This window comes from Lucilia sericata, unplaced genomic scaffold (assembly GCF_015586225.1).
Source record: "Lucilia sericata isolate MDLA Ls3-8-SP2 unplaced genomic scaffold, ASM1558622v1 Contig000902F_arrow, whole genome shotgun sequence".
NCBI classification, from domain to species: domain Eukaryota; kingdom Metazoa; phylum Arthropoda; class Insecta; order Diptera; family Calliphoridae; genus Lucilia; species Lucilia sericata.
Genome location: NW_023994889.1, coordinates 142,638 through 169,713, shown reverse-complemented (window position 1 = coordinate 169,713; position 27,076 = coordinate 142,638). Strand labels below are relative to the sequence as shown.

The 27,076-nt window shown below is 30.0% G+C and overlaps 1 protein-coding gene across 4 annotated transcripts; it reads left to right on the top strand.

Annotated features, from left to right (window-relative positions):
* Nucleotides 1–26,856, top strand: LOC119608955 (MAP kinase-activated protein kinase 2). 4 transcript variants are annotated; one of them, XM_037963589.1, is made up of 7 exons: nucleotides 1–317; nucleotides 20,620–20,857; nucleotides 22,519–22,658; nucleotides 22,875–22,939; nucleotides 23,014–23,220; nucleotides 25,494–25,909; nucleotides 25,976–26,856. In XM_037963589.1, exons 2-7 carry the CDS (start codon nucleotides 20,666–20,668, stop codon nucleotides 26,066–26,068), a joined length of 1,113 nt encoding a protein of 370 aa, XP_037819517.1. In that variant the 5' UTR covers nucleotides 1–317; nucleotides 20,620–20,665; the 3' UTR covers nucleotides 26,069–26,856. The 4 variants fall into 4 exon arrangements, with proteins under 4 accessions (XP_037819517.1, XP_037819514.1, XP_037819515.1 ...); XM_037963586.1 differs by having other exon boundaries at nucleotides 16–317; nucleotides 25,494–25,918; XM_037963587.1 differs by lacking the exon at nucleotides 1–317 and adding an exon at nucleotides 408–425 and having other exon boundaries at nucleotides 25,494–25,918.
* Nucleotides 26,857–27,076: the final 220 nt, after the last annotated feature.

The window sequence follows — 27,076 nt, the reverse complement described above, 5'->3', positions numbered from 1 at the left end:
ACAGTTTAGTTTTAACACTCTCACCAAAGTATCTTGTATCCCACAGATACCCGTGTCGTATACAAGTGCGCTTTTTTCTACAGCGGGTAGTTTTCGTTTTTCGTTCGTTATTTGCTCAAGAAAATTAAAACAAAATTTTAACAAATAATATAAAAAATTTGATAGTGGATTGAATGAATGTTTTTTTTTTTCGACTGGTTACGTTTCGTTGTATCTTTTTTATTGTTGTGTTCACGCAAAGAAGAGAATCGAAAAAATAAACCTTTTAAAGAAAATTAAAAAAGAAATCTAAAATAAACGAGCGTGTGTGTTAGCAGGTAGGTTTTCGTTAAAAACAAGAAAGTAAAACACCAAACTAAATAAAAGTCAATTAAAATTGAAAAACAATTACCAATTGAAATACATCTCAAGAAAGTGAACTTTGAGTAAGGAAAAAAAAAGAAAGGAAATTGAATAATTGTTAAATGGGCAAGAATTATAAAAAAGTGAAAAACCCCGATTGCGAAATCTTTTTTTAAGTACAAGAAGAAGAATTGAAATACAAAAAAAAAAAAAAAAAAAACAAATAAAATAAAATAAAAGAGTGTGAAAAATATGACGCATTTGCTCTAAAAAGAAATTAAAACAAAAAAAGTGTTAAACATGATTGAAAATCACATGTAATTTATCAGAAATAATTGAAATAAAAACAACAACAAAAGGTTTCGTTTAAAAAAAGCATAAAAAAACCAAATTCAAATACAAAAACACAACATTTTTATTGAATTGCATCATGATTTGCTGTGTTCGTTTGTTTGTTTTTAAAACTTTTTTCTGTTTTATTATTTTTTTTTCTTGTTCTCCACCTCTGCCTTTAAAAAATGGGATGATGCGAGAGGACAGACCCCAATTTTAATTTTATGTCTATATATCAGTGATGAAAGAAATTGATAAGGAGAAATAGTACTTTTTTGTGGGTACAATTAAAACTAATAAAGTACATTTTTAAGTGATTCGTTTAAGATAACTGACAAGTGGTTTTAAAAAGTACATTTTTTTTTCGATAAATGTATTCCAAAAGATTTTATATTTAAAAAAAGGTGTAATAAATTTCGATTGAGGAAGGTTTTTTTACTTTCTATTTAAGATAGTTAATTTTAAAGATTTATTTCATTTATTTTTAAAAATTTTGAAACTAAGACAAATTTTCCGATCATTTTCAATTAATTTCGATATTCTCAGATTTATTTGTATCACAGAGAAATATTGGTCTTACCATGAAGTATGCTCCAGGTATGGAAAATTCAGTATTTTAGTCTTTTTTTCAGAACTAAATAGTTCAACTTCTAATCAATAGACCAGTATATAATCTAGTATATATAGTTTAGTTTACAATAAAATACATAGTCTGGTCTATAGTATAATCTATAGTCTGGTCTATAGTATAATCTATAGTCTAGTCTATAATCTAATCCATAATCTATTCTATAGTTAAGTTAATTGCGTCGTTTATAGTATAATATAGTCTCTAGTTTAGTCTAGTCTATGGTCTAGTCTATAGTCTAGTTTATAATACAGTTTATAGTATAACCTATAGACTAGTATATAGTCTATGGTCTAGCGGAAAATTAGCTTAGTACTTTAAAACTTTAAAAAGTTATACGACACAACGCGTGCTAGACTTCTGTCAAAAAAGTTGAAATATTATATTGCCATTTAACAAGTTACATACGTTAGTTTTTAATGCGTCTGATGCGAAAAGTTCAACAACTTTCAACTTTTGACGCGTCAGTAGCTGAGCAGAGTTGTGTAACACAGAGAGTGATGATTATGAATAAAAATCGCCCATTTAAGAATGTTGTGAAACTAATATTATGTTTCCTGAGTTTCGGTGTAAAGATGCATATTGGCTATATAACGCTCTTACAGAGTGTTCGGAAGGTAAAAATTTCAACCAAAACCGATTGATCACATCGATAAACTATATTGAAACTGAGGCTGAATTGATGGTTATAGATTAGGATGATCGACTCGATTTTTCAACCGGTTTTAAAACCGGTTTTTTCTGCTTTACCAGTGTCGGTTTTTTCTTAATGTTGATTTTTCGAATATCGAATAACCCGGTTTTTTTCACTTTTTAAAACCCGGTTTCGAATACTTTTATTTGCTTTGTATTCAAAGATTATTTAAATGAAATTTTTAAGTAAATAATAATACAGCCCGTCTAAATTTTAAAAATATTCGAGTCGAGGAACTAGAGTACATTTTTCTACAGCTCTTTTGGTTAAACTTTTTTGATTTTCCTAATTAATTAAAAAAAATTTATTTGTAAAATTGATAACTGTTTGATAAAATTTAGCAATCTTAAGATTATATTCCAATTACAATAATTAATTTACGGCTGAAATTTTATGGAAGTGTTGGAATGCCTATGCAAATGTCCTATACAGGGCTTTTAAAATAAGCTAGGATTACATAGTACCTTATGTTTAACAGAAGTGTCCCACTTTTTTCCTAATTTTTTATATTAAAGAAATAATGTAAAACAGACGACTAGATCTAAAGTTATGATCTTTTAAACTGTTAAAAATCATTTCGGGCCATGTTTTATTAATCAAATTTAAACATAAACATTAAGTTTTTCAAATTAAAATATATATTTTTTAATTATAATGAAAAACCGGTTAACCGGTTTTTTCTGAATTTGAAAAATATCAACCGGTTTTTTTTAAATGTCAACTATTCGAACTATTCGAAAACCGGTTTTTGGAAAATGTCGAATAATCGATCACCCTATTATAGATATATAGACAAAGCTTTATATTCATGTTTAATCAGATGAATGATCAGAAAGAAAAGGCAACTTACCTAGTATTTCTTAAATTTACGAACTTTTAGCCCGCGATCTTTCTCTTTCTCTCTCTCTCTGCTTATCCAATATGAACTTGACTGTTTCTCAGATGAAAATTTATAGAAAGTAATCCAATATGGAAGTGATGTTATTCCGGAAATAACATTCTTAACCAACACCGATTGGAAGATTCTTAGGAATTACGTCCAGGAAACTGAGTTTCTGAACATGGAAAAATAATACATTCAGTGAACAATTTTTTTTTTTCTTGAATTGGAGCGCACAACAGGCCCGATAGTGGCCTAGGTGTATTTCTTCGGATTTGATGTAGTATACATCCTCCTATCAACCTAACCCTTACCTAACCTAATCCAATATTTAAATCTTGAAAAGTTGTACATTAAAAATTGAGTTACCATGGCATGACGCTGTATATCCAACTCAATATTATTAAAATAATATCAGTTCCTGGAGTGAGCCGAAGTTATGAGCCTAATAATAAGAAGTATGGTCTATGTGTAGCTGTTGAAGTAATACCATGTGTAAAATATGCTAAACGATTTGGTCCCACCTTAAAAGAAAAGGAGTTTGATAAATTGGTTTATTATATTATTGATCAGATATAAAAACATAGGGAATGTCAATAAAATAACTGTAGTACTGCAGAAGTAGTAGTAAAAACGAAACCACAGGCCTCTTTCATATTATGAATGGTAGAGATACATAGGTTATAATAATTCTCTATTTATAGTAATTCTCAATTCGTTTAATCAAAATCCTGGTACATTTATAACCGAAAAGAGTACAATTTCTTTGGTACTTTTAGTAATTTCCATGCCGCATCTCTGTTAAACATGTAGAACTAAAAAAACAATCTACAATAACAACAACAACCACCACACTAAGGCAACAACAACTAAATGTCTCTAAGTTTCATTTGACGGTCAATTGAAAGAGTAAAAAATCACACAATACGATTGAATGAAAATTCATAGAAAATTAAAAACACAACTACAACGAAAGGAAAAAAACACCATAAAATCGTAGAACAACAAACTAAAATTTCTTATAAAATCTTCCATTTGTATCTGAATGCATTTGTTATTAATTAATAAAGGCAACAAATTATAATAATGAGAAAAAAATGACAGTGGTAAAATTGATTCGATTTAGTTAAGAAAAAAACTAAATTGAAAATTTTATTTGAAAAAAAAAAAAAAAATGCATAACAAAAATCTATTTGTATACTAAATAAATGTTGAATAATAAAAAAAGAATCCAATGCTATTCTAAATGAATGTTGTATAATGGATTTTAAGTTGGACAATTTGTGCAAATCGTTTGAAGAATAAAATTGCAAATGGTGCATAAAATTAAATAGAATTTACTTAAAATACACACGATATACTTAACATATAAAGTGCCATACTAGAGGTTTTATAATGCTAAGTTAGCTGCTGGCTAGGGGTTGTTAAGTTATTAAATGTTCAGTATTGTAATATATTGTTTTCCCTATATGGACAATTGTATGGTCTCTTGTAGTTGACGTATTTACCTTTTTTATCGTAAGGACAAAAATTACTTTAAACGGTAAATTACACTGTGGAACAGCAAAAAAATTACTCAATCTGTGATCGAGTGCAATCTGTAGACCTTGTCGATTAGATTGCCATTACAAAAATTCTAAATATGGTGTTGTGAACTACCCTACTTAATAGACCAATCTAATGCACTTTGTCACGTGGAGACTTTACTGACATTTTGTTAAACCATAACCGGAGGTTATTATTATCTTATATTTAGTGGAATTCGCCATAGCTGGTTAAAGGATTCCTATACTGGAAATACTTTATTAATAGGTTTTTTTAGCCGAAAATTATAGAATTATTTTATACTGATCGGTCGATGTTTGACCCATATACCTACCAAACTTGACTATACTTTTTCTTAATTAATTTAAAGTTTAACATTAAAATATCTTAATGCGATTAACCCTACATAATGACAATAAGCAATACAAAGATGACCTTATACTAGATTTCGCCAAATCTGAAAATCTTTTCCAAATCTAAACTCATAATATTTATAAAACAGGCCAACGAATTGAAGGTTTGTAAAAACTTTTGAAACCAATTCGACTGATTTTAATGCTGAAACCGAATCTTATATCTGTTTTTCTTAGTATCACCCATCATTTTCATATACATATAACAGACATTTTATATAATTATAAAAATATATTTACGTTTAAGGGTTAATTTCGTTTTTTTTTTTTTTGTTGTCATCCTAAATATCGGTCTTCATTATATATTTTTCCTATGTTTCATTTAAATCGGTTAAAAACAAAATAATATTTCTCTATTATTTCAAGAGAATATTCCAATATTGCATAGCTTGAGCTTATCTTTCACAGTTTAAGGGTTAATATTATTCGATTTTACTAAAATTTCAGATATATATTTCCTATTAACTTGAATTTTATATTCTGAAAAGGTTTTATATAAAATGCATTGTAGTTAAGATAATTTTAGTGCCAAAAATGTTGTAAAAATCATTAACCCCCTGCAGAGCCATGGTGCCACCAGTTAACGTGGTCCTATCGCGTTAAATTCTTCTACAATGCATTTCTAGAGGCAGAGAGAGAGAGACGGCCACTATTCACAACTTAAGCGTAATATTACAGAATCAGTGTTCGTGAGGAATGTTATATCTGAAAAAGTATCACTGCCAAGATATTTGGATCTAACTTTGACGAATGCCTGACAGTAACAAAGAAAGTGACCCAGAGTTGTATAGTTGTGTATGTACTATGTGTCCTCTCAGAATAGGTACCATCATACTAACCTCAGACTTGCTCATTTTGAGGAGATTTTTACTCTTGTTCTCATTTTGTTTTATTATTCCATAAGGCCTTATGGGATTCACTCACCCATAGTTTTAATTCAGGTTTTACGTTTGTCAGTTTAACTACCTCGAGCTCCCTTTCCTTTAAAGCTAATACATTCCGTTGCCGACTGCTTCCGAGTGGCCTGGTACCTATATGATGTAAACCTTACCTCTGGGAGAGTATTTAGTTAAAGATTTCTTACAATCCAATACGGTCTTAGATTTAACTTTATCACCTAATATTGCCCTAAAAGCCTTCTGGCGGTCGTTAAATATGTTAAGACCTGTCGGCGCCATATTTATTCGAATCCAATTTACACATTCCGTTATTGCTCGTACTTCTACCTGGAAGCTTGTTTTGTGATTAGGTAAACGGTGGTCTTTGGTGGGTCTTTAATATATAACCCCAGGCGCACTTTGTCCCTCGGATTCTTACTGGTATTTGATCTAATGTTCCACTTAACCAAAACAAAACCTGTTTATTGTTTGATAAATAGTTTAATTAATACCTTTTTCACAATTTTATGGATTTAAAATTTTCAAAGCTTTACAAAATTTCCACGAAATCAATTGTCTATCATAAATAAAAACAGTTCTAAAAAACATAAAAATTACTTTAAATTCTCAAAAAAAAAAAAAAATGAAATGATTTGAGTTAAAAATAATGATGTACTAATTCATTTAAAAAATGACTACCTCCATCTACAAGTTTGTGTATTTCCTAATTAAAAGATACATTCCTTAAAAAAATGAAATAATAAATTGCCGCACACTTATTAATACCGCTTAACATTTGCAGGGGGAATTGCAAAAGTAAATTTTGTTTATATATCTAATGATCTTCTTCAAACCATTTGAATTTAACGTATCATTTTAATAATTGTTCGTACGATTAAAGAATTTTAAAGATTTTTTTGTTTAGCTTCTTCTTCTACGCTAAAAAAACACGTCTCTCATCAATTTTGTTTTGTTAAAATTGATTGTAGGTTTTTTTAATTATAATATTTTAGCTAAACAATAGTATAAACAAAAGAAATAAACTTAAAATTCTTAGTACAACGTATAAAAACAAACAAACATTTGAGTGGGTGACCTTCTCTAACGCCGCGCTCTCGCTATTTCAAATGAATAAAATATATTTAACGATAAAAATCGTTTATAAACAAATAATTAAGAAAAAAATCATATTTTGCAATATTAAAAACCTATAAAAATTTTATATGAAATTGAAATCTATTAAATAAATACAGTGAGTAATTTCTAAATAGTTTGTAATTATAGGGAAATCTATAAACAGTATGGTGTAAAAGAGAAATAGCTAAAAGCAATTTGAGAGAAATTTTTAAGCAAAATTATCTTAACACAAAAATTCATACATATTTATATTAAACAAATTTTAAAAAAGCCGGTTTAAATTAACAATTTTGTGTGCACGCTATTATTCAATCAATAAATTAACGAATAAATTTATTAAAACATAAGAGAAACTAAACAAACAAAAAATTCCCTTCTGCTTTAATTAGGCCCCGTATCAAGTGTTTTTCAACGTATTAAATTTTATCAATTCGATTTGAAAAAATTGCATTGGTTCCATGTTGTCAATAGATAATATACAAGTAGTTTACAAAAAAAGAGAGCAACTTAACTAAGTAAATAATATTGAAATTGCTGTGGCTCATAAAATAAATTTATTGCCAGACATTTGTTAAGCCAGTTGCGTCATAATTACTAACAGAATGACGAGAGTTACCCCTGAGAATGGTGAGAGTTACCGCTGTTTTAAACTGAACTGAAAGGTTAGGATAGGTTCATGAAGGCGCTGTTGTGCGCTCCTCATGGTTGCAGATTTGATGAAAGGAACTATCGTTCGATCATTTAGACACTCAGTCTCCTAGATGTAGTTTCTTAAAATTTCCCTATATCTTGTTTGACATCACTCAAAAGTTGTTTGGATCTAATTTCGAAAAAGAATCGGTAATGACAGACAACATTTCACAATTGATGTGCCATCTTGATGTACCTTCAAACTAACTTCGGACTATCTTGCACTGGAAAGACTTTTCGTTCTCCTATATTTTGCGTCCTACCTATCGTTCCGCAACTCCAAGTGATCCTTTGCAATTCTCTTAGCCACGATTTTAAATTCGCTTTCGTTGCGAATAGGCACCGAGTGGCCTGATAACTACATGACACTGAATAAAAATCAGTAGTTTTTTTTATAGTCTAATACAGTCTTAGACTTGCCAACGGAACTTATATGGAATAAGTCACATCGATTGGGGACAAGCTGCTTTTACAGTTTGACATGTTCAACGGTACATTCCTGACTGGTCGTCAGATTCTAAAAAATGATCTTAGGGACATTATGAGCCTGCACATTCATGCCAGGTCTCTATGTTATTAGACTGTGTTGGGTGTCAATAAAAATCAGTAATGTTTTTTTTTTATAGTCTAATACAGTCTTAGACTTGCCGAGGGAACTTATATGGAATAAGTCACATCGATTGGGGACAAGCTGCTTTTACAGTTTGACATGTTCAAAGGTACATTCGTGCCTGGTCGTCAGATTCTAAAAAATTATCTTAGGGGCATTATGAGCCTGTACATTCATGCCAGGTCGGTGAGCCTCTATATTATTAGACTGTGTTGGGTGCCGAGACACTGTAATTTACATGAGGTTGCAGACCAACTAGCAAGTTTAGGTTTGAACCTTAACACAAAAGAAACCTTAACACTATTATAGGCCTCTAAGACCTTATGTCCAATACCAATAAAGGGCGACAAAGATACTTCTAGGACTGGATAAGCGCAGTCTAAGGATTCATACAGGGATCTTACTGGGCTTTGCATAATTAAGGGTTTTGTCAGTAAGTGGGACAGTTAAATTCCTGACTGCAAGTTATACAGATGAAACTAGGGACAATTGAGAATGTAATTTGATACTGTCCTAGAGTACACAATCTCAGATCAAAATTAACTGGTGGATAGTGTATGACTCAAGCTACGCAATCTACTGTGCTATCAATCAGACATTTCGTCTGATTTTATCGGATTTTATATAGAAATTCAGATTCCCTTACCCTTTATTCTTTAGAGAATTGATTTGGTATAACTTCTAGTTGAAACACTTTGGGAGTCAACCTGTTTCCACCCCTCTCTTCTCTTTCTTTATGTTCTTCTAATGTTTTGTTTTTCTATTTTTGAATCCGCACTTCCTAAAGAGCCCATCTTCTTATATCCGAGTGAAGTTATGCCTTTTTATCTATAGTCTTAGGCTTAATATTATTGCAGTTTTATACATACTGTAATAACTCCGAATTCCATCTAGAAGTTAATGTTATAATCTGAAAGTTGTTAATATATATTGGATTCTGGGTTTCACAAGGTTGAACCCCATGCAAAATCTCATAAAGATTGGGGCCGTGCATATACATTTCAGCAGATTTCCATTTAAGCTTTAATGTTCCACTTAAACATTCTCCTGTCTCGCAATTTCCTACAATATCTATAAATATTTGGTACTCGATCGGGTACATCTCATGTCCAGTATAGACTGATGTCGCCTTTCTTTAATTCGCCTAGATATTTGCTTTTATGTTCCCATAGAACATCCAGTCTCGCAAATGATATTTGATCAGGGACATCTGATGTCTGGTATACACTGATGACGTCTTTGTTTAATTCCCCTACAGATAGAGAGGCTTGATCGAGTAACATTGCACTCGGTCAACCAGGAACTTTTCAGAAGTATTCTTTAATATTAACATCCTTTACAAGAGTAGGCATACTTTTGTACTTGAAGATCTCAAGGTCAAATTTTACTCCTCTTTAAAAGAAAAGAGGATTCTTAAGTATAATCTAATTCTGAAATTCTACAATAACTAAGGTGGTCTCATATTACCGCTAAAATACCCTTAACGAAATAAGTCCAAACAACTTTACCGATATCTTTTCACTGTTTCGAAACGGTTGTTAACCTTGATAACAACAAATTGATTGATTGTCATAAACATTGCCGTTTAAGGGTCCTTCACACGGTCACACTTTACGTATGACAAGTCTAATGAAAAAGTAAAATGAAATTCCATCCGTATGACAAAAAAGAGAATAAAAGTCGTATGATTTATATTTTTTGTGTATACACGATTGGTATAAAACAATAACAAAGTAAGATGGAAACAGCTGTTTCACTTTTTTGTATGTGTTAAATAAAAATACATCCCTGATCTAATGCGACTTGCTTGTTTTTTGAATCATTTTAAAAAATGAAGAGAGCCATACGACTGTCAAATTTTCCATCCGTATTTTCTCTAAATGTGTGATGGTTTCATTACATATTGCGTTTAGACGATCCCATCCGTTCTCTTCTACACAAAATTTTGACAGATCATATTACTTGTGTGCTCGTGTGAAGCGGGCTTTATATATACGTATCTACGACTCTGTATTCTCGGGAAGTGACAGATAATTGTACGATACGCATAAATCCTTTACAAATCGGGTGTGTATTTATCCCACTTTCTGGTAAAGATCTTATGAAGTAATGACCAGTTAATATCCCTAAAATAGTTCTGAAACTTCTGCCTTAGATTTTTAACAATTTTTCTACTATTCCAGGACCGTTAGGTAATATGTATATAGGAACCTTTCGTATATCATAATTTAATATAGATAAATCGGCTTTTTGTCTCTGTTTTACTTGAAGTCAAAATCGTTATAAACTATTCTGTGACTTCTCCTATCTAATCACATTCGGTTTATGATGTCTACAATTCGATTTGTAGGATCATTCGGATGTCTCATAAATAACCCTAAAGTATGTGATTTTAGGATTCAATACATTTTCATAAAAAAACAAGAAGAAACAAGAATCGAAATAACGATATTATAAAAATAGAAATAAGAATCGAATCATCGATTACTTTAGTTTTCAATATTCATTTGAATAATGATTGGTTTATCTAAATATATGAACCCATGACCGCTAATGTTAAAATAATGCATGATTCATCAAAAAAGAACTATTTTTTATCAGTGGAACGAATGCATTTGCTACTTCTTTCTGATATACTTTTGTTTTGCTGGGTTTAGAATACATTTACAAAGCAATCAATCACTATAATGAAATGGTTGTTAAAATCGCAAAAAAATTAGTTATAATCGACGCTAATAGATAAGTTAACCGTTAAATGATGTATTAAACTCAATAATTCATAGAGGAAAATGTTAACTACACTATTACAATTCAACAGAACATTATATAGAGTTGGTTAAAAAGGCCCTGGAGATTATCGAAAGATTAAAACAGTTACTTTTAGTTCCACTATAGAGAATGCTATGGTTTATAGAATAGTGAATGTTGGTATTTCAAAATCCATATGATTCCAAACTCAGATTCCTTATAGTTGACTTTTGAATGACTTTAAAAAGGCCTGTTGAACCACTGTTAAGAATTTATTTCCTTCAGTATCTATACACACAGCTTTAAGCTAAATTGCGATAAAACCAAAACAATGGGACCTAAAAAGCTGAAATTCGACAGGAATATTACACAGTAGTGTCTAAACTATGTAGCCAAACAAGATTTCGACGGATTAATTCAGAAAAAAAGAAATGGGGTAATATCATTCAATGTCAAAATAAAAACCCTTCATAAATCGTGGGAAGATAAAAATAAATATCAAAATAATACAAACAAAATATAAATTATCTTTCATTAACAAGTAAATACATATTATGTGCATAATGTGGAAAATTATAAGGCCCCTTTCCCTTAAACGCCTGCACACATTTTCCATTATTTGTTTAAAGAAGTGTGTTGTTTACTTTAATTGTATGTGAGTGTGTTGCAATCAAAATATTCCCAATGGTATCATTCCCCCATTAAAATTTGATTACAGAACATTTCTTTCTTCTACTTAATTTTCAACAAATTTAACTAACATTTGTAGAAAAAAATATATAATAAATAAAATCTTGCAGTGAACCTTATCAGTAACGATTATTTTTAAAAGCAACGTCCACTTAACAAACAAATAAATATATATATATTTGTTGAAAAATGCCAAAAAAACATATTAACGATTAAATGTTATTTGAAAAAATTATAGTAAAGAAAGCTATAAAAAAATATAGTCAAATTGTTTAAACAAATACGTGTATATTATATAAATAAACATATTAATAATGAGTTATTATTAACAAAATAAAATATTTATTGCTAAATAATATTCTATTAGAAACAACAATAGTTACGAGTTTAAATTTAAATTGTGGAAAATTAAAAACTAAGATATAAAATAAGGATGTTTTGATAGGAAATTTTATAATTAAAAACTATAAAAAATAATGTTATTGATTATTAGTAATACAATAATTTCTAACTGATCTATAGACAAGATTATAAACTGATCTATAGTCGAGACTATAGTCTGATCTATAGTAAAGACTACTACTGATCTTTAGTCAAAACTATAGACTGATCGATCTATAGTAAAGACTACTACAGATCGATAATCAAGACTATAGACTGATCTATATTCAAGACTATAGACTGATCTCAAGTTAAGACTATAGACTGGTCTATAGTCAAGACTATAGACTGATCTATAGTCAAGACTATAGACTGATCTAGAGTCAAGACTATAGACTGATTTATAGTCAAGACTATAGACTGATCTAAAGTCAAGACTATAGACTGATCTGTAGTCAAGACTATAGACTGATCTAAAGTCAAGACTATAGATTGATCTATAGTCAGGACTATAGACTGATCTATAGTCAAGACTTCATACTGATCTATAGTAAAGACTATAGACTGATCAATAGTCAAGACTATAGACTGATCTATAGTCAAGACTACAGACTGATCTATTGTGAAGACTGTAGACTGATCTATTGTCAAAACTATAAAGTGATCTATAGTGAAGACTATAGACTGATGTATAATCGCGACTAAAAACTGATCTATAGTCAAAACTATAGAATGATCGATCTATAGTAAAGGCTACTACTGATCTTTAGTCAAAACTATAGACTGATCGATAATCAATATTATAAACTGATCTAAAGTCAAAACTATAGACTGATCTATAGTCATGACTACAGACTGATCTATAGTCAAGACTACATACTGATCTATAGTCAAGACTATAGACTGATCTCTAGTCAAGACTAGAGACTGATTTATAATCGAGACTAAAAACTGATACATAGCAAATACTATAGATTGATCCATAAACAAGACTACAGACTGATCCATAGTCAAGACTACAGACTGATCTAGAGTCAAGATTATAGACTAATTTATAGTCAAGACTATAGAGTGATCTATAGTCAAGACTATAGACTAATCTATAGACAAGACTATAGACTGATCTTTAGCCAAACTATAGACTGATATATAGTCAAGATTACATACTGATCTATAATAAAGACTACAGACTGATCTATAGTCAAGAATACATACCAATCTATAGTCAAGACTACAGACTGATCTACAGTCAAGGCTATAGACTGATCTCTAGTCAAGACTAGAGACTGATTTATAATCGAGACTAAAAACTGATACATAGCATATACTATAGATTGATCCATAAACAAGACTACAGACTGATCCATAGTCAAGACTACAGACTGATCTATAGTCAAGACTATAGACTGATCTATAGTCAATATTATAGACTGATCTATAGTCAAGACTATAGATCAGTCTATAGTATTTAAACTATGGACTAATATATAGTCAAGACTATAGACTGATATATAGTCAGTACTATAGACTGATCCATAGTCAAGACTATAGACTGATCTATAGTCAAGAAAACAGACTTATCTATAGTAAAAACAATAAAGACTGGTCTATAGTCAAGACTATAGACTGACTTATAGTCAAGACTATAGACTGATCTATAGTCAAGGCTATAGAATGATTTATAGTGAAGACTATAGACTGATATATGTATAGTCAACAATATAGACTGATCTATTGTCAGGACTATAGACTGAAATATGTATATTCAATACTATATACTAATCTATAGTCAAGACTACAGACTGATCTATAGTCAAGACTATAGACTGATCTATAGCCAAGACTATAGACTGATCAATAGTCAAGACTATAGATTGATCAATAATCAAGACTTAAGACTGATCTATAGTCAAGACTTCAGACTGATCTATAGTCAAGACTTTAGACTGATCTATAGTCAAGACTATAGACTGATCGATTGGCAAAACTATAGACTGATCGATAGGCAAGACTATCGACAAGACTATAGACTAATCTATAATCAGGCCATTAGACTGAAATGTAGTCAAAACTTTAGATTAACATATAAAAAACACTGAAGAACAGCCTATAGTCAAAACAATATAGAAGAATGGTATGTAAGTAAGTTTTAAAAAATGTCCACTGAATTTCCTTAAAAATTAAGTTTATTGCACTGAAATATTTTAAAATCCTCGCATGAACTACAATCTATTTCAAATTATTTTTAAAATTTATTACATATTCGCAAAAAAGCCTCTAAATTTCAGAACAAAGTATTTAAACGTGTTTGGAAAATAAAATTTAATTGAATTGAATTAAAAGCTTACTAAATCCATCATAGTATGAAAATTTAACAACATTTTTACAAGTACAGTCCAAAGTTTTATTTTAATTAAGTAGTTTGTGAATTTTTTTACTTTTTTTTAACGAAAAAATTCCATCTAAAAAAAGCTTAAAAACAAAAACTAGTTTTCCCTTAAAAATTAATTTTGTAATGAACAATTTACAACTGCAGTAAATTGTGTTTGAATTACAACGACAACAATCATTAATTTACAAAATTATAAATACAAAGACAAATTTGTCAGAGACAGACTTAATAGTTAGGCACCAGCTTATGATTGTTTAAATTCGATAAAAATTTTAAAACTAAAAAAAAGTTTTCACTTTCTAAGTCACAGTTCACATGTTTTTATTATTAACTACAATATGATCGTGCTGAGTCATCTCCTCCTCATCATCAGCAACAATATTATCGTCATCATGGCCTCTCTATGGAATATTTAAGTTGTGTTTTATTTTTGCGGCATGTTTTTGTTTTGTTTTTATTTTGATATAAATTATTTAAATGCATTTTAAATGAGTATTAAACAAAACAAAAAAAAAAAACAACATAAATAAAAAAACAAAGTTATTAGGAAAGTTAATTTATAAAGATTTTTTTATATTTATTTTAGTGACCTTTTCAAAGAGTAAACTGACTTTATTTGTTCGTTTAATGTAGTTTTGAAGTAATTATGAATTCCAGTGAATTCTAATTTTAACTTATAGACGTCGGTCGGTCGGTGGTTGTCGTATTCTGACGTCATAATTTCGTTTACTGTCTCATCATTTGTATTTATTTAAGATATCACAAGCGCATTAAGGCGGTATGCATTATGCATACAATAAAGTTTGTATACAACTTGAGGCATAGGTGGGGTAATAAACTAATTATTCATTTCAGTTGGTCCTTTAAAGAAAATCCAAATTTAAAGATTTCTAAATATAATGTTTTTTTTTGATTTTTTAAGCTTCAACATTTACATACTTCCATGTCATACTTTTAAGATTTCAAAAGTCGGAAGGACCCTTTTCATACTTATTTTTTTTCATACATTTTTATTATTTAAGTTCTTTTTACCACAAATGTATTTTTATATATCAAGTAAATATAAAATATTTATTAAAATTACTAACTTTATGAGAAATTTTCCAGTAGAGCAATTTTTAGTCGCCTTATACTTGATGACTAAGAATGATTCGTCTAGATTTCTTTAATTAGGTACATATAGTTAAATATTGCTTTGATCATAGTAATGATTAATAAAACTTTTAACTTAATTTAAATGAGAAATATAATTTCACAATTGTTTGCGAATTGTAGCAATAGAAGTAATTTAGTTGTAACTATAATTCTTGCAAAGATTTCATTTAAAATAGGTCACAGCAACGATGCCATTTTTAAGAGTTGGGAAACTATGAATGTTTTTGGCACAAAAAAATAAAACAGACCAACGAAATTTCAAAAAAGTTGAAATCCCGAGACCAAAGTGTTCTTTTAAAGTCGACAGGTTGGACTATCAGGTGACATAACAGATTTCCTAAGTAAAGGAATCTTCGCGCAGTTATAGCGTCTCAAATATGTTGCTTAATCCTTTAGAAAAAATATATTCTACTCTAGGACTAAAAAATTGTTAACCTATGTTATTAAAAACAATCATATTCGGCTATGATCGATCTTAAATACCCTTCCACCTCTTCAACCAAAAGAATTGTGCGTCTAACTGATTTTCGAGGATGCACCTAACATGGAAGTTATGTTCAATAAGGTACCGATTCCGAAAAAAATTATTCCGATTTAGTTATTTGTGAAAGAATTATGTTCATTTAATTGATTTTCGGAGGCAAGTATTATATAGGGTGGATTCAGATCCTTTAGAAAAGTATACTTTAGTCTCGGATTAAAAATTTTTTAATCTATGTAATTTTTGGAGGTGGACCTAATATGGATGTTATGTTCAATAAGGTACCGATTCCGGAAAAATGTTATTTGTGAATGAATTATGTTCACTTAATTGATATTCGGAGGTGAGTCTTATATGGGAGCTATGGTAATACGATTTCAATAAATATCAGATTTATGTGTGCAAAATTTTGTGGTGTTAACGATATTGCAGAGGGAGTTATTATTAGAATGATGAAATGAGCTCGATGCGTACTTGATTTCAGAATATTTCATTAACAAAGGTGTGGCATTTAAACACCCATATTATTATTGACATGGATCGGGGAGCATCTCTATTAACAACATGACTTTGTGTTCCAATAAAAAGTATTAATTAAAAGTCGACTTTTAGTATTTTATAGTCGACTTTTTGGCTTTTTTCGACATTTCGACTTTTTCCGACTTTTCAACTTTGTTCGACTATTTTCGACTTTTTTCGACTATTTTTTGACTTTTTTCGAGTTTTTCCGACTATTTTAGAGTTTTTGACTTTTTTCCACTTTTTTAAAATTTCCGACTATTTTTGACTTTTTTCTACTATTTTCGAGTTTTCGACTTTTTCCGACTTTATGACTTTTAGACTTTTTACGACTTATCGACTTTTCGACATTTTTTGACTTTTTTCGACTTTTATTTACAAAGTCGACTTTTCGACTTTTTTCATAGACGATAGTCGAGCAAAATAGTCGACTTCGACTTATTCGAAAGTCGAATTATAGAACCCTAGTATAAATCATATAATATCAGTCTCTCACTACTTATTAAACATGCTTTACTAATCATCAAAATTTCAGCTTTTCTCAAAATATATATGGAATGAGTTTTTTATTTGAATTTTCTCAGAAAAACAGTTTAATTTCCATGTAGGAGAAAGATTTAATAAATTGCCTAAAACTATTTAGAGTAATTAATTTATTTTTCCTTTAATAAGTTTTTTTTTTCAAACACTTAAAGTGTCTGAATGATTTGCAATTAATTGGCAGTAATTAGTTATATAAAACGTATAATATAAATGTAATTATGTACCTATATTAAAGTAATTTATTAAAAATTAATTAAATCCACAAAACCCCATTAAATTTAAATGAAATAATTTAATTAAAAGACTCCTGAGAAGATATACACAATAAATATACTTAAAGTGTGTATGCATGTCAAAAACATCATAATCCATTTTCATTAAAGTTTTTGTTTTCTACCTATTGATTCCATTTTAATTAATGTCTTAACTGTTTACTTTAATAATGAAACTCATTTAATAAAATTTATATATTCTGGGAATTAAATACACACAACACTATAATAGCATACAATGTATGTATGTATATGTTTATAGGATAAAATTTAATATCTATGAGAATTTTCTAGAAATATTATGTATTTTACATTATTTTAATTATATGTATATCGGTACCAAAAAAGCAAAAGGTCATAATGGTTTTAAAAAAGTAGAAAGCCAGAGACCAAAGTACACTTTTCTTAAGGTTTATGCAGTGCTAAATCCAAATCTGGCTTAGAATTTATAAATCACATCAGATATACTTAATAAAGGTGTCTTAGCTCTGTTATAGCGTCACAAATATGTCCAAAAACGAGAGTTTTTCAAATTTCAAGGCACGATATCTTGAAAGCCAGATATCATGAATAAATTCTCTGGATTACAATTTGTTTGGCCTGTATAATTGACTCACTAATATGTATTAGTATCGCGGTGTAAGTTGATATGAAAAATATATAAACATTATTCTCTCTCTGTCCCTCACATTGCATGAATGTCGGCTCCGACTAATAGAGATCGTACCATCCTATACAAAGTTCTCCTTTATGAAATTCTTTTGATAATTTTCAATCAAATCAAGAAACAAATATTGCTTGTCAATAAATTTCCAAAGAAAGAAAAACTTAATAGGAACAATTTTAAGATTTTCTTAATAAATTTTAATATTTCAAAAAAGGAACATATTGACCTTCTGGGCTATGTTTTTTTTATTGTTTTTTTTTTTTGTGTTATACTCAATATCAAGTGAAATATATTGAACATAAAAAAGAAATATGTATAACGTATGCATGTATATTTTTAGATGTAATATGTAGAGAATTCATCATCAGACAAAGTCGACTAAAGAATTAGGTACAATATACAACTTCATAAATTTAATATATTTTTCAGAGTTGTAATTACCGGCCCCAAGATCTTTGAATTTTCGCACCAGCTATTAAATACATAACGACAGATCCACAGATATCTCACAGTGAATAAGACGATATACTCTTTTAAAAACCTTGACAAAACTTTCAACTGTATTCTTCTAGTGTTCAGTACTATTTTAACTTACTGAGTCGATCTTTAAAAATGGAACCAGACTACCAGAGTTGTAAATAGTTATAGTCGCATAACAACATTCTCAATTACCGGCTCGAATATCGTTAAATTTACCCACCAGCTATTAAATACATAACGACAGATCTACAGATCTCTTAAACATAATAAGACGATATTTTAAAAAAACTTGAACAAAATCTGAACTGTATTCTTCCAATGTTCAGTACTAATTCAACTTACTGATTCGATCTTTAAAAATAGAACCAGACTACCAGAGTTGTAAATACTTATATTCGCATAACAATATTCTCAATTACCGTCCCGAAGATCTTTAAATTTACCTACCACATATCGACAGATCCACAGATCTCTCAAACTTAATGAGACGATATATTCTCTTTAAAAAAACTGAACTGAAACTGAACTGTGTCGATCTTTATAAATTGAACCAGACTACCAGGAAAATCTTTTTAACTTTTTTCTAAATTTCCATATTGATATTGGATCTAGATAAATATAAAAAATAGTGCGAGGAAGGAGTCCTAACAATCAACTCGACATTGTGAAATTTATACAGATCTCTGAGACTTACTGTGCCGACAATGTCCTTAAGTTTCGCACTTAGAAATTTGTTAAAAATAATCACAATCCATTTTTTAAATTGCTACGACAAATTGTAACTCGATTTGACAACGAAATGATTTCCTAAAGGGTCTAACCTTAAATATACAGATATCCCTAAGATTACTTTGTTATAAATGGAACTAAGAGAGTTTTATCGAATATAATTCTAAACATCTCAACTGCGATCTTTCCATATCCTGTACCATTTTAAAAATATGTTATGACTTTTAGCTTAAATCTTAGAATCATCTATTGGATATTAACTATAGTAGTCTCATATTGATCTATTTCGTTCTGATTTTACGAGTGAACATTTTACATAACATCGGGTTTGATAATATAATGTTAAATATTGAAAAATATTATTTACTTTTAATCAACATCTGCCCTACGAAATAATAAAGGAAAAGGTTAAGAGGTTATATTTGATTTCAGGATTATCCTGTTACACTCTGAACATATATAATTCAATGTTAAATAATGTAAACTTATCTCGAGAGGGTTAGAAACTATCTTTAGATTCACTTATAGATTCCCTTTCTTGACTCAGAGATTTCTCTTCTACGAATAGATATTGAGATGGAAAATGGAGAAGTATAAAGTGATAATTAGAATATGTCTTAGGTTATGGACAGTTTGAAGATCCTACGGATTGCAGCCAGAGCTCTAGGTTAGCCAAGATTTAATTCTCGGATGTTTTTCGCAACCGTATTGTAGTCCTAAATTTCTGACTATATAGGCATTAGGCAATCTGATACCAAGTGCATCATAGAAAATTACCGATCCAGTGCCTGTTACAGTTTTGAACTATCCTCTTGTCGGTATTCCAATGACCGGATCTTGAGATATATTACTAATCTTTACCTGTTATACCTAATTAAAGGGTTTTAAAAGACATCCATTCGTGACGCAGTTTTCCTCTGTCTCAGATCACCGCTTGGCATTACAAACTGTAGGGTTCCACAAACAAATAAAAGTCCTTAAGACCTTTTTTTATTTATTTTTGCACAACAAAGCAATTAGGACATGAACAGCACACACATTGACGACATGTTAACATGACATGGTAAAGCCTTGATAGGATACCCTAGTAAGAAAATACTTAAAAAATATAATATACAATACGAAAAAGGACAAGTTGAAATAAATTTTGCCAACAAACGAAAAGGAAAATAATTAAAATATTGAATTTTATTGTATATGCATAAAAACCTATAACATTTAAATGTTATTGGCAAGTTCCGGGGAAATATAAATAATAGGTATTGAAAAGAGTATTAGGAAGATGTTATTTTATAAGGATATAAGAGTCTTAAATAAAAATAAATAACCTAAACTATTTAATGATGTTAAAGTAGTAATTTCTCAAGAATCTCTAATAAATTACAATTTTCTTTTTATTCATTTCTTTACAGTTTGCAAACACAGAAAGTTATTGGAGGAATAAGAAAGTGAAATAAAATGTTTAAAATAGCCAAACCACCAATGAGTCAAAGTGCTGGACAACATCAGCAGCATGTACAGCAGCGTACACCCAAAACCACGCCTCTAGTCGATGACTATGAAATTTCTAATACAGTATTGGGTCTGGGTATAAATGGAAAAGTTGTTGAATGTACAAATCGTAAAACAAATCAAAAATATGCATTAAAGGTATTTATTTATAACAAATCGTATGCGAAGAACCCATGTAAATTACAAGTATTCTGAAATGTTATTTTTATACAATAGTCTACACCATTTCCAAATGAATTTTGTATTAATAGGTTCTAACTTCAAATAGTGTGTGGATCAAGTACTAACAATCAATTTGACATTGTGTCATTTACACAGAACTCTGAGATTTACTGAGCCGTCTTAATGATCATGATCATTAAGTTTTCCAAAGAGAACTTTTTCGCGAATAAAACCATCTCCTGGGGATCTTTGGGACTTATTAAGCCATACATGATTAGGTATATTGTAATTCTGATTGATCATTTCCTAACGAAATGGTAAAGCTAAATTTTGGGTTAACTGTTTACCCGATTAGTCCGAAAAATTTGAACTCCCAGAGGTTTTTTAATGTTCTTTCTTTGCCAATACGTAGCTTCTTCAAAAAACGATAGTTCTTTGTATCGTATATACTCTTCGAGCGTCTTTGTTGACTACAACTTCTGAGTGTCGAATTTTACAAAGACGTCCTGCTTATAACAATGATTCTGATCTAATGCTTCTCATTTATTTCTAATTTCTAAACGTATTTCTAAACGAATATCTTACCTGCTAGGAAAAAAACTGACAATCACTGTTCTCAGAGACTTTCAGAACCAAACATAAACGTCTGAGAGAAACTGCTGAAGAAACTGTAGAGGTTAGGGTTCCGTATACATATAGTCACGCCAACGGTTTAGTCATAACTGAGTCCAGATTTAACGATAGAATGGTATCGAATCTTGAATCCTTGATCAAACCGTATATATGATTACGCCGATTGTGACATAACTTGAAGACGGATTTATCCCAAAAAAAGATAGCACGCTGTATTCTAAATCTTCAAATGTTGTGAGAAATGAGAAACTGCTGAAGAAACTGTAGAGGTTAGGATTCCGTATATATAGTCACGCCAACGGTTTAGTCATAACTAAAGCCAGATTTAACGATTGAATGGTATCGAATCTTGAATTCTTGATCAAACCGTATATATGATTACGCCGATTGTGACATACCTTGAAGACGGATTTATCCCAAAAAAAGATATCACTCTGTATTCTAAATCTTCAAATGGTGTGAGAAATGAGAAACTGCTGAAGAAACTGTAGAGGTTAGGTTTCCGTATATATAGTCACGCCAACGGTTTAGTCATAACTGAAGCCAGATTTAACGATAGAATGGTATCTAATCTTGAATCCTTGATCAACCCGTTTATATGATTACGCCTATTGTGACATACCTTGAAGACGGATTTATTCCAAAACAAAAGATGTCATGCTCTATTCTAAATCTTCAAATGGTGTGAGAAATGAGTTCATCATTTCTCCTAAATTCAAAGAACATTTTTAATAGGATTCAAAAAAGGAATAGACAAAGGATAACAATGAAATATCATGTTCCTTATAACATTCAAAATACTATTCGGGAAAGAATAACTTCTTCGTTTTAATCTGAACTGATTAATTAATTCCAAGGTTTAACATTTGGAAATGGTGTATAAATAATACCGAATGCAAATCTAACTTAATTTCCAATTCGAATTTATTATTTTTTTTCCATCAAAAACTTCTTATGTTTAATTTATTATTTTCCTCTTTTGCGTTATTTCATTGAAACAAAAGGTTTTATTGGACAGTCCTAAAGCGAGACGTGAAGTTGACCTACATTGGCGTGTCAGTAGCTGTCGTCATATTGTCAATATTGCCGATGTCTATGAGAATACATATGCTGGTAATAAATGTCTCTTAGTCGTTATGGAATGGTGGGTAGTGAATGAACATTATCTCATTTATATCATCATTAGATATATTAGTTAGATAGAAAGATACGATTGTTGCACAATAATTATAATTATGAATTAATTAAATAATGATAACGTTTAGTTTCTTTTTTTGTATAGAGAATTATTAGATTACATTTTATCTAATGACTATGTGTTTTTTATAACTTTGTATCTCTATCTCTATGTATGTTTTAGTATGGAGGGTGGTGAACTTTTTCAACGTATACAAGATAATGCAGATGGTGCATTTACCGAAAGAGGTTGGTAAATATTTATAGTTTGTTAAAGTACACATAATTTTACACCTATTTGATTTTTTTGGTTTTTTCTTTAGAGGCTGCTCAAATAATGCATGAAATCTGTGTGGCCGTACATTTTCTGCATAGTCGTGATATTGCTCATCGTGATTTGAAACCTGAAAATTTATTATATACATCGCCACATCCAAATGCTATTTTAAAATTAACAGATTTTGGCTTTGCCAAAGAAACCCTTATTAAGGATACCCTACAAACGCCATGCTATACACCATATTATGTTGGTAAGTAATGTTTCCCAATAACCATTAGATGGGAAGATCGCCTTGGCGATCAAACTCCAAACTGTAGCTCAAAAGGCTATAGGTGAAACCTGCCTATTATTAGACTGATATTTTCTCCTTATAACTTTATGAAGTCAAGGTCCCACAAAAATTACAGATGAGATCGAGTAAAGTTGATCGTAATTTTCTAGTTTACAACTTTGACTTTTGATTCCGAATAAAAAGTAATTTTTTCTTGATTGAATTTCTATCGATCGTTATATTTCTGGAGGTAGATGTTAGGGTTTTATTATTCATTCTATATTCAATTACGAATAAATTTGCAAACATCACACTGATCCTAAAGTTTTCACAAACGATGTTGTGTTCTTGACTGTCATTGATTTAGCATTATTTCTTCTAAAGATGCTGATCTAAGGTTTTCGGAGAAAATACACGATCAGCGTAATTACGATCGATAGTTATTTCTCTGGTTATATTAATATTCATTTAGGAGTAAAGAATCACCATTTTGATTTAGAGTTAGAGTTCCAAGCAGGATATATAAGTGATTAAAAAGGCTGAAATTGTCTTAAATCCTATTGAATACTTGATAGGTAAATACCGCCTACTAAATAGCTACTAGATTGTCGTGGGAGACGATGATATAGGAAAGTTCTGATATTGATCATTTCTTTAAAGTTCCTTTCTACAGTTTGTCTCAGAAAATATATAGTAGAATAAGACTACAAAGGCTTCACTCTTGAGAAATTGTCGTTTTCAGCTAGATGCATTGGTGTTCATAATAATGGCGAACTGTAGGTTCAGATTTTATACAAGTCGACTTGGTATCCATTAGAAAAGGGGAAAACTAATACACATTTCTTAGGTTTAGGTAAGAAGGGTAGTCAGTCAATCAATCATGAGTGGATCATATGGGTCCACCGATTTGCGGTCCCGTTGTGATGCCCAAGTGATCATAGGAGTACATTAGAGTACTACTTATTACTTCCAGATTTAAACCAGCCAGATTGATTCACAAAGTATAGGATATGTTTGAGGCTTATACCAGTTAGCTCCTCGAAATAAGAGAGAGCGGCAAAGCCGAAACATTGTTATCCGCAATAACAAAGGAGGTGAGATATTGTTTCCTCTTCCTTCTCCTTATGACAACTTCTACAGTAGTCGAAACTCATTCTTCTGGTGTGATTGCCGATTGCACAGTGTCCCGTTATGATTGATACCAGCATTATTATCTGCTCCCTGAGAAAGCTTAACAGTAAGCTTGACCTGGGATCATCGTATAGAGGTCAAATTGACCTCAAAGATAGACAGGTGGTTTCACTAAACCATCTGGTTAGGGCCATTTCATATGGTACAGCCTGAACCAGTGTCTTACAGTTTGTAAGGGAGATACCAGTAAATTCGTCGATTTCATCTTTCTCTCTCATCGCACCATTTCTGGCAAGTTCTTCAGCTACACAGTTTTCCTGACAGTTACTATGTCCAGGGACCTATATTAGTGTTATTCTAGAATGTCTCGCTATCTCATTCTGAGATACCCCTTATCTCTTTTATTCCTATGATCTTCTTCTGATGGCATTCCAATTAAAAACTTTGTTTGAGAATACATAGAGGCCAGAGTATAAAAGCCAGATGGTTATTGATTGTTTTGATATTGCGGTGTGGCTTGCAATATATACTATTTACATTTCTGTATACAAGTTGCGGTGTTTCCGGAATCCTGTAAAATTTGTATGTCGGATACGTCTTATAAACTTGTGGGATATCTATCTGTCAATATAGTCAATGTATAAAACACAACTATGGCGATTAGCAATATCAAAATTATTTTGAATATTTATAATATATCGCTACTTTATGCGGATCTTTGCCAGAGTTTTTGAAACAACTAAATGTCTAATAGGTCTTTAAAGACCCCTCTATCTATAAGTGCCTGTCTACACTAGAAAACTTTTGATTTTGAGTGAGAAAGAAAGAAATATCATTCATCTCTCTCGCGGTACGAAGTTTCTAGTACTCGGAAACTTGTTTTGTTTGCAATGCCATTAATACATAGTTTCTGAAACAAAAGATTATATGTGTAGACATTAAAGAAACATCAAAAGAGAATTAAGAAAAAGTTTCTCAACAAAAGTTCCCCAGTGTGGAACAGGTCTAACAAATCAAAATTGAAAATGTCTGATAGGTGAACTTCACTTTAAAAACCTCCCTAACTACAAGGAATCAAAATTGAAAATGTATTAACAAACTTTTTTTCTTATCTTTTACAGCTCCTGAAGTTTTGGGTCCCGAGAAATACGACAAAAGTTGTGACATTTGGTCTTTAGGCGTTATCATGTACATTTTACTTTGTGGCTTTCCACCATTCTACAGTAATAACGGTCTGGCCATATCGCCGGGCATGAAAAAACGCATACGTACCGGTCAATATGATTTTCCCAATCCAGAATGGAAAAATGTCAGCCAATCGGCCAAGGACTTAATTAAAGGCATGTTAAATGTAGATCCCAGTAAACGTTTGACCATCGAAGAAGTAATGCGTAATAAATGGATTGCCCAGTATATGGAAGTACCAATGACACCACTGTGTACAGGACGTATGCTTAAAGAGGGTGAAGAAACATGGCCTGAAGTGCAAGAAGAAATGACCAGATCCTTGGCAACAATGAGAGTTGATTATGATCAGGTGAGTCAGGTGAGAGGGTAAAATAGTGGAAAGGATTAAAAATAATAACATTTGGTTTGATTGCAGATGCACATCAAGGCCTTGGATAAGTCAAATAATGCTTTATTAAGTAAAAGACGAAAAAAGATTGAGGAAATTGCTGCTGCTCAGAAAAAGTAGAAAGTGAACAACCGAAGTAGAAGAAAGCCTCAATTATAAATTATAAACACTTTAACAATAATTTGACTTAAAAGTAAAAGTCTGCCCCAGAAAAAAACAGACAAATTTTTAAAGAAATGAAAAGGACAACAAATGTTAAGGAATGACGTTTGTTTATTTTTTAAAAACAACAATTAAATTTTTATTTGTTAATTTGTATACCTTTGCTATAAAGGATTTTACAAATTCATATTTTAATTATTTACACTGGAAAAATGTTTATTTCGTTTTTATGCAAAATATTTGCTTATTTTTTTTTAAATTTTATAACTCAGTTGTTTTTTGTTTAAATAAACTTATTCTTTACTATGTAAAAGCTTAAAAAACAAAAAACTCTTGAGAAAAACAATGTGACGATAAAACGAAATTACTTAAACAAAGATTATTACATAAAAAAATTAAATATATTAATATTAACAAAATGCGAGTAAAAACATACTAATAATATGTTAAAACTTTAAGTCAATAAATAATTTAAATACATGCATAATTATATTAAAAATAATAAAAAAGTTAACATTGCTCTATATATATTATACAAACAAACATATAAATGTAAACATTATATACAACAAAAAAAGTTAAAAACAAAAACAAATAATTATTAAAATAACTACACTGCAAGAAACTGTTGTTAAGGTGAAAACTATGAAAAAACAAAAACTTAATAATATACGCTCTAGGTATTCATTTTACTAATAAATTCTTTTTAGTTTATAGAGGTTTATAAAAACGCATTCAAAACAAAATATTATTTAAAATGTTAATTTTTTTCATTTAATTTTTGGTAAAATTTTTAAAAATAATAAAAAAACACAAGTATTTTTATAGCTCTTTTGTAGCCATCTAAAGGAATGATACAAAATAATAAATATAAAAATTATAAAACAAAAAAACTATATAGTTATTATTATTATTGTTGTAATAATAAATAAAAAAATACATACAATAATTATGATGTTGGTGTAT